The sequence below is a fragment of the Symphodus melops genome (assembly GCF_947650265.1).
Source record: "Symphodus melops genome assembly, chromosome: 10".
NCBI classification, from domain to species: Eukaryota; Metazoa; Chordata; class Actinopteri; order Labriformes; family Labridae; genus Symphodus; species Symphodus melops.
Window position 1 is genome coordinate 4,128,847 of NC_136700.1, and position 17,198 is coordinate 4,146,044.

The following is a 17,198-nucleotide window of genomic DNA, read 5'->3' on the forward strand; positions in this document are numbered from 1 at the left end:
CTTCTGAAAACAGCTCACTTGCCACCAAACGAGGCTACGATTTCATGCATAATCTTATACATCAGATTTAAGTGTCTCTCTGTCTGAATGGGAGTGGTGGATACTGGGCCTTCTGTGGAACATTACTGCCATCTAGTGGGCTTGTAAAGCAACTGCTTTCAGACCTGCGGATACAGCAGTCAACAGCATGTTTGATGAGATATTGACAGTGTTTCTTCATTAAGAATTAAGGAAAGGTGTAAACTGTGTGATAATCTATTTTAAATTCAGACGAAAAAGAATTGATGTGCCTACCTTACAACACACAAAGGTTCTGCAGAAAAGTGTATCTGAGACTCTGAACAGCTTCAAACTTTTGCTTGTATCTCAATACCAATCATAGTATGATGATCATGCATCCTTATCCAACTGTAGAAAAAATATATTTAAGGTATACAGAAGAGCTGCTGTAGAGGTAGTTTGAAACACTGTGTGGATATGGTTGTAAATACACTGGGATTGTTTTTTTGTGACAAACAACCTGGGGATACATTTGTATATGAAGTGTAAATATATGTGAGCAATTGTTGGAAAGGTATGTCAACTCATAAAAAGAAAAAACTGAGAGAGGGTTAGGGATACAAGTTTTACCTTCTACCTGCTTCTTTTCGGACACTGTTACTTTTTATCACTCTTATGTGAAATCAAAAAGGAGTGAGGCCTCCTCATAAATTGAACAGTCGTGTAATAACTGGCAAACTCGGAAACAATTAAAGGAAAAGTCCCTTAATGTTATGATTGCCTGCTGTCCTCTCAACATACTGTTTTATTATTTGTACCTGAGGAAGATTCTGCAACAGGTTGACGTTCGCCTCCATGTTAGAAGATGAATAAACCTCTGACAGCCAGCAGAGGGAGATAACGTGTATCGTAATTTCTGTGAGAACTTCAACATCATAAGGATGAAGGTTTAAATCTTCGGCCAGTTTCTCTTGAAAACTGCAGGACATGAATCATCTTTAAAAAATATGGAGTACAGGCTCTTTATTGGACATTTAGCAGAACATGGACCAGGGAAGTGTTGTGAGAGCCAAAAGTGTGAACTTGATTTTAATTAATGTCACACTTCCTTCATCTTGCTCATTAGTGGAAATAAGAACACGTTGTTGAAAGCTCGAGGAGTTAATCAAGGCTAATGATGTTGAGAGGTTTAACATGAACTATTATTATTGTCATCATCAGTTCATCTCAAATCACTGTGTGGGATTTGAGATGAACTGATGATTATTTAGTAGTCTTTACTCACTGTTTCACTGTCACTGATGAAACAGGAAATGGATCAATCAGCGTTTAATTATTTTTCCAACGTGTCAAACTGATTAAATACTTTCAACTTTCAAAATAAAGATGTGAAATGTCACGCCTCAAAAATCAATATCTCCTCAATGAACACAACACAGAGACTGTTTTTACGGTAATAAAGGCCAGCTTTATTTTGTCTTCTCACAATATATAGATGCTTTTCAATTAAATGGCTACACGTGGGAAATGTGACGGCTAAAAGTCCTTTCTGAGCTTTAAAAAGTTGTGAAAAAAAAAACATGGCGTCACACATTACAATCTTCATTTCAGCAGAATGAGTTTTCCCCTCTAAGTCTCTACACTGAGCTCGTTCTAACAGGAACAAAAAGTGCCTTGCTGAGAGATTGTTGCAGCATATTTTGTCGAACAGATGTGAAAAATCAGTCTAAAATCATTTCTAACAATAGGTGATGTGTAGTGATAATATCCAAACAACTATCTGTGCAACTTGTGTGCTTCCATGTTGTAACAACATAAAAATGATGAAATGAAATGTCTGCATTAACAACTTAATGAACACATCCTCACATAGTCTAATATCTAGAGCTCTGTATCAGAGCTGAAGCTTGACAAACATTTTCATTAAAAATGACTTATGAAGCTGCCTGAGATAAAGACAATCTTATCCACGTGTTAAACAATCAAACATGAAACAGATCAGTGTTGTAAATGAAACTGGGAAGTTACACAAGATCCAGCTACTTAAAAAGCTTTGGACATTTCTTTTGAATAAAAACATCTGATCTTCCCACTTCCTCTTGGGAATGTGACACAGTGTTGTTGGGGTGTTGTTTCAGTCCGGTTGCAATTTTTCAGTGCAGAACAAAAATAATTCTACAGGAATATCAAACTCTTAGACTCTAGTGTTAAATTTGTCACAGTAACTTTCTCTTCCATCACCTCCTTCTCATAGAGATGAATAATTAGCCCTGTTATAACCACCACTTAAATCATAAGAGACCTGAGGTATAGAGCAGTCTGTGAAGAAGTTGGGGAAAGCCAAAGTGCACAGTGTGTTATCGTCGATGGCTCCTGCAGCCTCAGAGGGACAGTACACAGGAGGCTGGGCTGGGCCTGTACGCAGGCTGCCCCCTGCTTTCTTAGAAAGTCCTGAGCAGCTAGTCCAGGGCTCGGAGTACAGGACGCCACCAACCAAATGGTGAGCATCATACGAAGCAGGATCTAGGCCTCCCATCTCTGGCTGCACCCGCAGAGGCATGCTTTGATAAAGGTCCTGGTCACTGACCATGTTGCTGTAATCAGGCCCCAGGAGCTCGAAGAACTCTGCAGCCTCAGGATTTCCTCGTTCCAAATCCTTCAGTGTCATCCCAGATGTGGAGCTGACTTTGGAGCAGTTGGCAGGCTCTGTGAAGAAAGAGGGGGGCAGATTGCGATGCCTCAAGGGTGGTTTCTTGGCTTTCTCCCCCCTTACATCCTTCACAGGGCTGAAGAGAGCTGCCAAGCTCTTGCTCTGTAAGTTGGCCTGCACTCCGTCCCGTTTAGGCAGAGTTTTGCTCTGCAAAGGACTGGGCTGAGCCAAGGGGGAACCTTGTCTTTTAACTGGGGCCTCTGCTACGTTTCCTGGTGTTATAATGCCAGTGCACCTTTTGATCTGCTTCTGGAGATACTTCCTGTGGTTGACTTTCCTCTTGGATTTCACTGGCTTGTCCAGAGCCAGCTTGATGTTGCTGGAGGCTGAGTCTATGAAGCTCAGCAGGTCCCGGGTGGTTTCTTTGTAGTACTCGTCATTTTCTGCCTCTCCGAGGAGACTCCCATCCAGACTTTTCTCCACATCGTACTCCATCACAGAACCAGGGAAGCAGAAATTCATGAACTGAGGGTTCATGATTGCAGTCTGAACAGCCATTACTCTGTTGAGCCCAGCGGCAACACCTGTGGCATCCGCTGTGATCCCCGAACCAAAAGTTTCCTCAGAGCATTTCTTTTTATCTCTGATAAACACTCGGTCCTGATGTTGCTCATGAAGTTCCTGTAAACATTCCCGAGTTGAAGTGACGGGCTCTGAGGAAAGCAAGGAGATCTTTCAGGGGGCCGGACTAATGATGTCAGAACATCAAAGAGGAGGGGCAAGGGGACCGCAGGACTTAACTCTTTGCTTGTGCCCGACCACCTGCATCTAAGAGGGATTTGTCTGAAATTCCCTGCTGAGTTGAAGACAATAACCTCCGTCAGAACTCTCCCCCTCAGTTTAACTGTTAGTGTGTGCTCTGAACCAAGAAAAGCTTTCATGAAACTGGAGGGTGTTACTGTAACAGTGAGCTGAAAGCCTTTGATGAGTAGAGCAATTCTGCTGGGCAGAGTTCGATTAGAAAATCTTTCTAATAAAATTCAAACAGGAGAAAAAAGCTTCATCATAAACGGGGTTTTTTTTTAAACTGAATATTTAAATCTTGAATTAAACAATCCCACAAAACCCTTATTTAATCTTTTATTGTCTAAACAGAGGAACCACTTTTTCAACCACTTTGTCTTATTATGTTTCATTTATATTTGATCAAATAGAAGCCAACTACTGATCTAATTAAAGTTCTATAATCCACTAAAACATACCCAGTGATCAAATCCTGGCCTTACAGTAGAGAGAAAGGCGTCTTTTCTGTGGGAAAATCTGTGTGCCCAAACAGATGCCACTATTTAGGAGAATCTTCCCAACTGCTTGCTTGTGTCTTAATCTGCTCATGGCAAAAGTTGATTTCTAGCACATTCCCAGGCCAGTGGGAATTTCTGCCCTGGCCTGACAACTATTATGGGCTGCCTTTGACATAAAGCCCTACAGGGTCTAAATAGCCTCTATTCTTCGCCCGGCAGTGAAAGGGAGCTTTGTGCCAGAGATTCATTAAATTGCACCTCACAGCCCCTTCGTAAAATGGGTCTCAATAATGAACAGTCGATTTAACTAGAAAAGCTGCCGGAGCTGTTAAATTAAAGGGGAATAAAGTGCAGTTCAGGCTCAGTGTGCTAGAAGAAATGTTGACCTTAAGAAATCAGGGTATGAAACTTCAGAGGTAAACAATAACGTATTTACAGGAAGTTTCTCGGACTGTAGTGAACACAATGAAGGATGTGTCCCAGAGCCAGATTGTTGTCGCCAGCACTTATCCCTTTTAAAGGGGAGTTTCAAGTGATTGTTTACTGAATGGACATGGTTTAAATTTGAAAAAGTGACACTTGATGTTACACTCTTCATATGTTCTATTTGTTAACCAGGGAATGAAGAAGTCTCATCTTCTATTTTTTTAATTTTACATTTGATGATGTAGCTGAATAACTTAAAGAAGGACACTCCTCTTACAGAAGTGCAAGCTCAAGAGTTTCAGGGGAATTTAAAAAAAAAAAGGTTTGGAGCAGCGAGGAAGTGAGGCCATTAAATAATTCTTTTTTATGTTAATTCTTGCAGTGGAAAAGGGACAGTGAAACCGATAGTACTGGTCTAATTATCTGTGGCCCAAAATAGGTCTGTAATACAAAAAGTCATATGATCTTATATGGTTCTAAAAAAGAATATATTTATCTTTCTGTCAATGCATCTGACCATAAACGTATTCTATTATTGAACAAACAAACTGGACTGATCACATTTCACTGTCTGTAGTGAAATGCAGGTTTCTCTGCACAAGTATCACAACATCTTGAGAATTCAGTCGATGAGTTTAGAGTTTAACGCCTGCCTGAAGGGATTCTGCCTCCCTCTCTTTGCTAGTGGCACAGTTTTGGCAGTGTGACATCATCACAGTCATGGCAGCCATATCCCCCCTTTTTCAGTGAAGGAGCTTTGGCTTTTGTGCTGGTGGGTCATTCACATCACAGAGCCTGACGCACGGACCCCGGAAACAAGTTTCTATTGTTGCATAAAGGCTGAGAGGGTGAGAGGCGACGAGCTGTGCCAGAGCAGATCGGAAAAAATATAAAACTTGAGAGCCCAACTGAGACGCTATTGACTTGTTTCTGCTTTCAAGATACTAATGTGAAGTTAATTAATATGGAGTTATTGTATATAATGGAACAGTGTTAATCACAGAGGTCAAACAATTTATTGAATTTTGAAAAACGTATTATCTTTGGACCTTTGGGACATTTTAGTTGTAGAAAATAATTAGTAACGCACTGTGCCTTTTAATTGCATGTTGTCAAGCACATAGATCCATGTTGTTCAGTTAAACATTACCTCCACGCCCTCTGTCCCTGAGAATTTAATTATTCAGCAGTAACCAACCCCGAGGGATCGGGGTGCTAAGTGCAGCGTGATGTGACACACACAGGCTTAATCTCTTCCTTTTAGTGTGTGGTCCCTGTCTGAGCAGGGACATACTCAGAGTTTGGGGTCGAGCGAATACTAATAACACCTTTGATTGATTGCCAGTGTCAGAGACTTAGAAAAGGCTGGCTAAATTAATGACCTCTCAAAGTCCTGAGAAAAGTTTAGGGATGGCATTTAGTCCCCGTCCTCCCCCATGTTTAGCTGTGTTTCTTTCTACGAGGGTGCCTGAAACCAGTCAGGCCTGTAACAGAATGTGGAGAAGTCAGGCTTTGTGTCGCTTGGTAGAAAATCAACCCACATACCAGTGTAGGACATGTTCCCCATCGGCTTCACAAAGTCAAGTCATGTCAGGAATTTCACTTTCAAAAAGGGGGGGGGGGGAATGATTGTCCAAACAGTTCAAAGACAATTACAAAGTAAGAAGAGTTGCTGCCATTGCCAGTCAAAGAGTCAGTATTTTCTTAACGTTTGGATGTTTTACCTTGACATTAAAAGAAACAGATAAAAAGTGACTTCATGATGATGAACTACAAAAGCCTCTTGGCTCCTGTGGATTCCTGCGTTCCCTCATCAACTGGTCTCAACCTCTCTGGCACCCCAGGAGTTGTATTAATAATATTACTAGCAGGGGGGGAACAAACCAGGGTCTATAGTCTGCCTTGGTACCACAATTTAAAGCATTAATGGCAGCCAGTAAATGAATGTGTGTCAAGGGGACTCCCACAGGTTGGTCCACAGGGGCGAGGTCAGCAGGCGTAGCAGCAATAACCTCCCACCACTCGCTTTATTGGCCTCCTCCGATTGGGTTTTTATTAAATCTCAAGCACATGCGATTGCTCCTGCAAGATGAAAGTCAATGAAAAGCTCTCTCTGAAACGTGACAAAAAGAGCGCCCTTAAAGCTTCAAAAGGTGTTTAAAACAATTTAAAAGATGACATGACGATATATTTTGTAACTTTTTAATCAAAGGTTTTCTTTGGAATCACAAAAAATTAAATGAAGGCGGTGTGTTGTAAAAAAAAAAAAAAGAAAACCTTAAAAAGTGATGAAGGTACTGTTGTTCTGTGAACAATAAAACAAATCAAGTTTATTATTACACTGTGAGCATTTTCAATAAGTGTGATTTTTTTATTATTAGGTGTCAAACCCTTTTCCTGAGTGTCTAGAAGTGTAGAAAAACAAATACTCCTGATGACAGACCAATGAGACCGACAGCAGAAACACAAGAAATATCTCTCTGATGAAAGTAAACAACAACAATGAAATAGAAAGAAGTGAATGAATCGGAGTTACAATGTTTCCCTGATTTGAACATTGACTTGGAGGAAGACAGGTCCTGATTGTGTCTGAATTAAAACAAAAATAAAATTAAGAAAATTAAGAGGCACTCCCTCCTTTTGACACCAAAAATGTGATTACATGAAAAAACATTTCCCACTTCAACACTGTAATCAACAGCTTTGGCACAACAACAAATCTTCTGTAACCTTCTGTCTGTAAGCCTTTGGAAAAATGTACATTAGCAAAAAGAAAAGGAGTGTGTATCTGCACTGAATATGGCTAAACAATTTAGATTTATACGTAAAATCAAGCATGAAGTGACATTCAAAACCATTTCAACCATTAATTTTAAGAAGGGATGCACTTTGGCATAAGGACTCTTTCACCCTGTGCATTATCATGTCTCATTGGTTAACGTTGGACAGCGCTGTGTATCGTGGGTGTCCTGATCGTGTAACACTGTCCTGCTGTTAGAGACTAGTGGGTTCATGCAGCATTTTTAGCCTGCTTGATCCACTGTCGAAAATACTTCACCTCTAACGCCCGAGCTTGGCGGACTGAAGGCGGGTCATGGTCATTACTGTAGCGGAGGTCCAGGTGATGCGCTCCATCAGGAATCATAATAGAAACCAGAGAGTCTGTTATGTTGTGAGTCACTCCTCCAGCTGACCATGGGTCAAGTCCTCCATTACTGAAAAACAACAGCAGAGACGTTGGGCAGTGATTATGTGGTCAGACACGTAATCATATATGGAGACTTGTGGTGTTATCAGTTTAATAATGTGCTAAAACATAAATCAACTGTTTCTTGTTATGTATGTCTTCACAAATAGAAGTGCAAGTATATATTTCAAAACAAACAAGAGAGGTCCAAAGATACACTAAAAACATGTATTCAGGTACTTTTTCCACATACTTAGCAGACGATAACTGTTTTGTTGTGTCACACATACACAAATCTTTCTGTGTCACTCCTGAGGCTGGAAATCCACCAGGCTGCTCTGAATGTGACTGTGTTAGACAATCCAAGAAAAAACAAAACAGGAACCTTCTGTTTTAGTCTATCCATGTTTACCTGAAGATGATGTTGCTGTGAGAGGCGATGTTCTTCCCACCATAGACGATATCTGCCCAATCTGCTCGTGGCCTGACACCAAACATGGCGTTACACTCGTCGGAGAAGGCCTGGAAGTTCCACTCCTGGGGTTCAAACATGTCCTGGACGCCATCTGTGCACATTGGCATCACCATCTCTGTGCAGGACTGCGGATGACAGATTGAACGGGTATTCACTGTGACAGGTAAATCTGCCCACTGACACATCTGGTCTGTTTATTCAGCATGAGCACGACAACACTTGCACTCCGTGCATACACACCTGGTAAAACCAGCCGAGGAGGCCGAGGCTGCTGGTGGCTGTCTGAGATGTGTTGAGACAGGAAGAGCTGCCGGTGAAGTTGTAGTACACCTTTGCTGCTTGGGATAAACCTTGCAGCAGCTGGTGGTCGGATACAGTGGAATCAAAAGCCAGATGTTTGCACACCACCTTGAAAACATAAACAATTAAGAAACACTAAAATTAAACGAGTGTGTCTGTGATTACTTTAAAGTTTAGGCAAACTTTTAAAGCTTGAATTTCTTTGAAACAACCTTAAAGACAACAATCTAAACTCTCTTTCTTATACCCGTGATGTATCCAACAATCTCCAAGACTAAACGTGTTTTTTTTGTTGCCCATAAAGTCTTTCCACATAAAAAGTAGTGGCGCCTGATTTGCATATGAAATTCCCTGGAATGAACTTGAATTTATAGCCCTTATCTTGGCATGGGAGGAAGAACTTCTATTACCGAAAGTCAGTGATCTAAATGAATTAAATTGGAAAGTGCTTACTTCTGTTTTGTTTGAGCACGGTTGATTTCTCAGAATTAATAGTGTGGATGATAAATATTTGAGTTGGAGCTTCTGTTTAACTCTGCTGCGTGTTGTTATGGTTGCAGCAGCAGAGTTGGCCGCGGCTGTTGTTCTGCGCTCTTTGTGAGGCAGAGAAACTGGGCTTTCTTGTTTAGAGGTTGGAGGGGAGCTGCGCTAGTGTGGAGTCTGTTACTAAGGCTTTTGTCTGCAGGCCGGGGAGGAGTTGGTGGTCGATGGATGAGGAGGGCCACAGACATGTCCAACCAAAGATTTATACTGTGAAAAAAACACTGCAATTGCTCCAAAGCATCTTCTCCTTACTTTTCAGATAGGATTAGGCTTATACATTCATCTCTGCCAACAGATTTCCCTCCTCTAAGCCCTCAATACCCCGTTCTCACACTCACTCAGATAATCACATTAGCTTTGTCATTAAAAAAACTCCTCTTTGCACCCACTGCCTAAACCGCTTAAACCACCCATAGGGGTCGCATACATTAGAGGCAAGGAGCCAAAAAAAACAACAACACTAAATGACCATTTAGTGTTTATTTCACCTTACACAGTGCTGCTGCATCTATTCAGTGGTTAAAAGACTAACAAATAGGCAAATCAAAAATGGATCACACGACTTAAAGTTTTGTTACGAGGTGTGGTTAGGGACGCTCGGAAGGAGGCAGCAAACTGAAAGTTGGAGGTCAAAAGCAGGGCTCGGTTTATGCACGTGACATGCCAAGGTGACTAGTGGAATATATACTACACCCGAGTCCACCGGCCCCCCTTTGGAAAAACAGCCGCAACACTGTCTTGAGCTTTTTTTCAGGACAGATACCTTTTTTTTTTTTTACATTTTAAAACTTGAAGCTTTCACCATCAATGATGAAAGGTTCTATTCAATGTTGGCAAATTATGCCAATTCTTTTTTTTTCCCATGAAGTGTGCAGTGAAGTATTTGTTACAGTCTCATTCAAAGGAGAGCGGTGGAGCTTTGTTTTAATGGCCTCATGAGCTGCTCTGGGCAAATGTCCTCTTTCTGTGGTGCCATGTGAGCGTCCTAAGAGGAACACCTCAGAGATCTGACGGAGTGTGCAAATGAAAGGCCCGTTGGTACCACCGAAGAAAAGAATGGTGGCTTACTTGTAGCTTCTCATCTAAAGAATACTTAAAATCTAAAAGCAACTAGATCCTTATGAATATTAATGAAGCTAATTGGCAGCTGTTGTAAACAAAAGCTAAGCAGACCACAACAAACACTTGTAACACAATCGGCTAAATCACACATTCGTTTTAATTAAGGACAAGCTGTCAGGACAAACCAGCTGCTTAACTAAAGGCAAACAAAAATTAAAGTTACATTAAACTAAAATCCTTTGAGTGTTAATCAATTTGAAGTTTAACTTGAACATCATTTTGATTGGATACCTTGTTTTCGGCTGTGAAACAACCTGTGTAAAAGCTATTTTCTTAGGCTTGATTTGCACCTTAGAGACAGTTGATTTTCTTTTTCTTTCATAGTTTGGTTCAGGGGCTGGATGTACCTGAATCGGCCAGCGAGGGAGTGGCTGAAGGAAATTAGCTTCGTAGGGATAATCCACCATGGCCAGATTTACCCAGGTCTCCTGAAGCCAGTTCTTGAAGCTGACAGCCTCGATCTTGTTTTTGAGAGGGGCACATAAACTGAATTCCTCTGACAGCCACTGAAGACCAGACGCTAGCCAAGACAGAACAACAATGAGTAATCACAAACTTACTTATTCACAGAAAAAGTGTCATTTTAACTGCTCTAGTAAATCTGGGTAATAAAATAGGACATTGCTGTTTTAAACATGATACACCGATGTGTATTTAATGACTACAGCTCCCATGAGACTTAACAGGAGTGATGTTACAACCTAATGACAGATTTAGATGCCAAAGATTGATAAAGAAACATCTGTTTTTTTTATGGTCGGCTTGAAAAGGTGCTTAAAACTTAAATGTGTAATTCAGGAACAAATGTTCATTTACAGTTTAGACTATAAAGAGAAAAACCTTAGCACCATGCGTCATGTTGTCATGAAAGCATGGAGACAGAAACCCCTCATGACATGAAGTAGTTTAACCTTTGAAGTTTAAATCAAGTTGAAAATTTATTTTTAAAGTGCTTTTTCTGTATTGTGAATCCGTCAGCTCCACACCGGCCCTCACTGAGGTAAATTACAGTTCACTCAGGTTAACTTAACTTATTGAGCAGAAGCAAAAAATAAATCATCGATTTGAGGGTTTAAGGTCACTGGGATCTGCATTAAATACCATGAATCAAAGACAGAGCAAAGAAAGTGTTCTTTTTAAACAGGTGCTTTAAAACCAGTGCTGATAGAGATGAAAAGTGCTACTGGATTCATCAAAGCTTGATCTTATAGTTAAAGATTATGTTCTTACTCCGATCTCAGCAGAATACTAAAGAAGTAAAGTAATCTAAGTTATGCTGGTTTTATCTGACAGTCTGTCATCAGTGGAGAAGCTTCAGACTTTAAACCCCACATCACTAGGTTTGAGCATCAGCTGTCTGCGTTCAGGCTTTAATGGACTGTTGATGAATATGAACCACATGGACAAACATGAGGACATTCTGAAAATGTACAAGACTTTCTGAGAGAAGGGGAAAAGAGTCCGTCTCACTGTGAGAAATTCAAGCCTCACAGATAAGATAAACCATGAGTGTATCACTCACCAGAGGAGGAGACATTATTGATGGCATCCCATGACTTTCTGATGTTTGCGTCACAGTTGTGCCCACTTCTGGCAAAGTCCTGTGTCACTACTTTGTAGAAGTCTCCGCATGGTACCATACCAGGGAACTGCCATATTGGTGCGGAGGCTGCCAGAGCTCTGAAATACACCATTCACTATCCTGAGTAATCTTAGAATTGTGGAGCAGGTGTGCAGCACGAAGCTTTGAGGAAATCAATGGATCACTGATTAATGCTGGCCTCATGCCTTACCCAACAACTATATTGGGATATTTCATCCTGAACCAGGCAGAGAGCATCCCTCCGTAGGACCCTCCCACAGCGATGACGGGGCTGTGCTGGGCTCCAGGTAAAGTCTGCTTCAGGCTCTGAATCAGCACTGCAAAATCTGCCAGGGCCTGCTCCGAGCTCAGGTAGTTCAGGTGTTTGCTGTCCTGCAAGCAGAAGAGCAATACTGTGGTAAAGCGAAAAACAAGAATAAGAAATGTGAATAGTACAAACATTTTAAATGATTAACTGCCCCTGAGATCATTTAAATGACTTTATATTCAAAAAGGTTTTGTTTGGTTTTTTGATGCAGTTTTCCTCCAGAGCAAATCACACAAACATCAGCACGTTTGAATCAAATCACAGATGTGCTTCAAGTGTATGACTGTATCTTTACTTACACTGTAAGAGTCCTGTCCAAATGGTAGAGACTCTCCATAGTAACGATGTTCTGCAAAAACCAGCATGGCGCCCAGCTCCTCTGCAATGTCCCACATGAAGCCCTGCAGCGAATCAATGACAGGTGTTGAATCAGACGGAGGATTATGTGCAGTGGAAATACAAGGTAAGAGATAGGGGTGTTTACAGTATTGTTGCAGAACCAGGTTATGTCGCCTTCATTGCCGGTGTAGAACAGAATGGGTCCTCCAGGCTGCTGCCAGTGTTTGGAAGCCACGAGGTATCTGTGTTTGAAGGTACCATCCTCAAGGAATCCAAAGTGATCGATCTGGAAAAATAAAGATAAAAACCTCAATCTCAAAAAAAATAAAGGTTATCACTTCATTTTCAGATATCTGAGCTGCAAATCAGGACCTAAGTCCCATATCTCAAATAGCACTTTGGTGTGCTATTCGACATTAATTTTAAATGCAATTCAACGAAGTTTAAAACATTTCAAATAAATAACTGATCTATAAGATCTGACAAACTCTTGTGTATCAGACACTCTGGCACAGTGCCATCTATGGCAGTGTGAGGTGACAGTCCCAAGGTTTGATTTTAGAGTAATTAGCCCCAATTTGTATTAAAATATGTTGGAGCCTGTTTAAGGGATGCCACATTAGTTCCACTTTCGATGAGCTCTGAGACGTCCTTTCATTAAACGCCGGGGACTCTATGTGCATCTTCCCCTTTCAACTATTTCCCCACGTATTCTTTAATGTACAAAAGCGGAGAGAAAACCAACAACCTCACAGAGAGGACGACCCCGTGAGGGGGCTTGGTTGTCTGATCCTTGAAACAGTCCCAACACTTAATACAAAATCATTTTGTTTCTGTTTTTTTTATCCCCTCCCTCATCGCCCACTTCCCCTTCAATGGAGACAAAGGAGGCAGCAATTTTATGAGCCAATGACAGCAAAAAGATTCTGGGGCCTCAATGTGTTTATTCAAGCCTCTACTCGTAAGATTTGGCAGTGTTTTTAAGTGTGAGTGAACCATGAGAGCGTTTATTGGGAAAAATCTGCAGCTCAGCTGTACAATAAGTGACAAGGGGTGATGGTCATGCAAAGTGCAAAGTAACTCTTGTTAACACAAAACACGTTAGCATTATTTCAAACTGAATCTTTAATGTGTGTGTTTTTAGTTTTTTGTCAGACCAGGGCTTTAAAATAGAAGAATCTGGATCCTAACATTTTACCATATCAACTTACCCCCACACTCTAGAACCCAAACGGTCAAAATAAAGTGGCTGAATATATAAAGTGCTTCACCAGAAGGACCACCAGTGAGTACTGTATCACTTGCACACGCTCAGTATGCACATCACACAGTCTACCAGTAGATTGGTTTCATAACAAATCCACGCACTGATCAGTGATGCCACCTTGTGGCTGTTGCAGGCAGTGCTGGAGAGAGACCGTCTCATGTGTTACAGAGCAGTAAACACACACATGGGGGGGACACACACACCAATAAGTGTCAGCAGTAAATTTAGAGGACGCTAACAACAGACACTTCCATTCATTGTCTGGAAACAAAAAGCAGTCCAGAGGATTTCCTCAGGGCGGCTGGAACATCACTTGGTGCTCTTCGCACGGCCGCTCGTCCCACAGAGAGACACAAACGCACGCTGCATGATTAATCAACAAGTTAAAAACTCAAACTGATGACTTCTTGGTAAAGAGAAGTGGGTGACAAGGATTATATTTGCTATAGTTTTAAGAGGAACAGTGTAGCTTTTTTTTTGATCAGATAAAAAAAAACACATCAGACAAGACAATGGGCATCAGAAAGGAGGAAGTGCTCTTTATCTTGATGTCAGTGTAGCTGATTAGACAGGAAACCGTGGGCTGAACCAGGTGTGGAGCAACGGCCCCTCATCCAAACACAGTTAAGAGCATACACAACATTAACATAGTACGTCTAGAGGAGTTTAAAGAAGGGGGGCGGGGATTTTTATTCCATGATTAGATTGACTAAACTTTATTCTATAAAACAACAGGAAACAGTGAGAATTACTTGAGATTGAGCTCTCTTACACTCTTCAACAAAACATCTATGATTTAAAACTTGCTTTAAACGCAGACTAAACCAAAGTCACGATGTTTTCCAATGCTAAATCTAAACTCTCTCCTCGGTCTCCACCTCTCGTAGTACACAGAGAGAGTCTGATTGGAGCTTCAGATATCTTGGTATTTTAAAAGATTACCCGCTCTCTTTTACTCCTCACGTTCAGCAGCTGGTGAAAAGATTCAAGCTGAAACTGGGATTCTTCTTTACAATCAAATCCTGACTCTCTGGTTGCTGCCACTTTTATGTCTGTGCTGGACTACAGTGATGTTTCATACATGCTTCTGTGCGTCTCGGTCAGGACTCACCTGAAAAAGAGATTTTTAACTTAACTTGTTTTCTTTCCTGGTTAATAATACAGTATACACTTCATTATAATTGGTTTAGCTAAGTTGAACAAAGTTGAACACGTGGACTGTCTAATTCAGAGGAAACAAGCTTTATAGTTTGACAGAGTTTAAAGTTAAACACAGATTTAGGTTGTAATGCTCAGATGTACAAACTGTAAAGTCAAACTAAACATGTTAAAATAAACTTCTGCTGTATGTGAAGCAAATCAAGAGGCAATACTATGAAAACAAAAAGCAGACTGTAGCACTACCTACTTGAGACAAGCATGTGATCACATGACACCATCATGAGCGTTGTTCAGAGACTATCATTACTGTGTCCAGTCATTGTGGGAGGAGTGAATTAATGAAGTGAAACTGCTCAGGAAATGTTCAGTAAATGAAAAGGCCCATAGTAACTTACTCTCTGCAAGTAGAAGCCTGAATTATTACACTTTGCAATGTTTACCTTTCACACCAATCTGTAACATCACTAACAGGAGAGTAATAAAGACACACAAGCTCCGTCTTATGACTGTATGAGTCAGCTTCACAAGTCAGCGAGCGTGATGCAGTGGTGCAAAACACTGCACACATTCAAAGTGCAATGTGATGCTTTACGAAGTAATGGAAAATATACAGGAAATATAAAGGCTGAATGAAGATCTCTCAAACCCCGCTGAGTGTCTCACATTCACTGGGCCCTGGAGGCCCTTTAAGGATGAGAGCCAGGAGGGACAGTTCCACTTCTGGGGGTAGGAACAGAGCCAACTGTGATGGTTTCCCCTTCACTACAGGAAGGGGGGGGGGGGGGACTATTGTCTGCAGACACAACACAGTAGCAACTTCTACAGAGTTAACTGCAAGGAACATTTTAGAGAGTGTATAATAAAAACCAAAATTCGTCAGGAATTCTCTCAAATTATAGTTTCAGAAAAGATGACTTTACAGGGGGTTTTTTGGAAAGATCCTCGTGCAATACCTGCCAGATAACACTAACTGTAATTTCAAATTATAGCTCAAATGATTTAGGCCATTGCTTTGAATTGTAGGCCAACAACAGAATTCAAACATTTCAAATGTAAGAGAAAGAGAACAACAAACGTGTTATCATCTTAAAAAAGCAAACTCACCCTCTGATCCAAATAAAATGTCTCATAACTGATGGGGGGATCCGTGGAGAGAGGTAACCCACCACGCCTGGTGAAAAGTTGGGATTTGAGGGCAATCCCGTTCAGAAAGCCGAAACACAACGTCAGGATGCACGCAGCTGTCGTTCTGTTCATCATCCTGACTGCAGCCTTCACTGACACTACTGTCAAACACAGCTCAGGGCACACTGCTCTTCACCTCCAAATAATGAGGTCGCATGATCTCTCCTGCAAGCACCGGGAAGAAGAACCTGTCCCGTCAGAGGAAGGAAGTGAGAGTCGCCTGTCAGCAGTTCCACAGAGGTGTTGTGTCAGACAGCGCGTGAGCTACATGTAGCAGCAGAGAGGGTGCAGCCCGCTGCTGCAAATAAAACACTAAAAACAACTTTAGTTTCACCCTCACACACTCACAACCAGCAGAGAACAGATGGTTCCATCTGTAAATAAGCTCGCAATGGTCGATGGGAGTCTGAGTCTCACGTGTTGAAATCAAATGAATTGTAGGCTGCAAAAAAAAATAATCAGTCTCTTAAAGGAGCAGTACACAGCAGCCTATAAAGACATAAATGATACCCAGACCGATGAGAACCTACGCTGTCTACCCTTCAATAACAAGTTTACACTAATGCTTGAACAAAAGTGACCGCTAGATGGCAACAAATACTTTTTTTTATTATTAGGGCAACTATCATAACTGCTGCCAAACTTCTACTTTTCACTCAGTGGTCTTTATATTTGGCTTCTTTTCAAACAGATAGTAAACCTAAAAGGGTTATTCACTAAAAGTTATCATCGTGTTCTTTTAATGGGTTATTTTGATCGGGGAGAGAGAACAGGTCATTTTCACTTTCGCTTGAATCGGAGTTTGATCAGCTGCACTGTTCTGCCGTCTAGTGGTCACAACAAGGAACTACAGTTTAAGATTTGTAAATCCACGGCAATATCGGTATGGACATACTTTCGGCACAGCCGTCGCTATCGGTGGGCCATAGGGGGCCACAGGGGGCCATAGGGGGCCGGGCCCAAAAAAAAACAAATTTTCTTCAGAAATAAATAAAGTATACACGTTGTCCTGTGCTGCTATTGTGACACAGTTACTAAAACAGATGTGTAAGAGGGACATTGTAATTGTTTGATTAACAATGTTTTAATTAAATACACATTTTTATGCATACACAGAAAAAAATGTTGCTTGTTGTGAAGTCTTATTGTTTATACTATACCTATTTAAGAATATTGTTAAAGCCCAGATAGATGAAAGATAGATAGTCAGTCAGTCAGTGAAATATATTTTATCAGATATATGAACTTTTTGATGATTAGGTTCTTCATGTTCGTACTGGCTGATAATAATTGTGCCCCCTCATGCATTTCATAAGCCCCCCCTAAGACTAA

General features: G+C 41.1%; 2 protein-coding genes across 3 annotated transcripts; both read right to left on the minus strand.

Annotated features, from left to right (window-relative positions):
- Window positions 1-1,454: 1,454 nt before the first annotated feature.
- On the minus strand, window positions 1,455-3,478 carry fam181b (family with sequence similarity 181 member B; the record flags this gene model as incomplete). Its single annotated transcript, XM_079353276.1, is given in 3 exon segments — window positions 1,455-3,372; window positions 3,375-3,445; window positions 3,447-3,478. Coding segments are annotated over 3 exon segments (1,227 nt in total). The 3' UTR covers window positions 1,455-2,248.
- A 3,087-nt stretch (window positions 3,479-6,565) lies between these two features.
- Window positions 6,566-16,339, minus strand: prcp (prolylcarboxypeptidase (angiotensinase C)). Of its 2 annotated transcripts, none has more exons than XM_079353301.1 (9): window positions 15,786-16,339; window positions 12,399-12,539; window positions 12,214-12,315; window positions 11,798-11,979; window positions 11,527-11,684; window positions 10,352-10,524; window positions 8,280-8,447; window positions 7,977-8,164; window positions 6,566-7,592 (listed from the first exon to the last, which is right to left on the minus strand). In XM_079353301.1, the coding sequence occupies exons 1-9, from the start codon at window positions 15,939-15,941 to the stop codon at window positions 7,388-7,390; spliced, it is 1,473 nt and encodes a 490-aa protein (XP_079209427.1). In that variant the 5' UTR covers window positions 15,942-16,339; the 3' UTR covers window positions 6,566-7,387. The 2 variants fall into 2 exon arrangements, with proteins under 2 accessions (XP_079209427.1, XP_079209428.1); XM_079353302.1 differs by lacking the exon at window positions 15,786-16,339 and adding an exon at window positions 14,463-14,536.
- Between the last annotated feature and the right edge of the window lie 859 nt (window positions 16,340-17,198).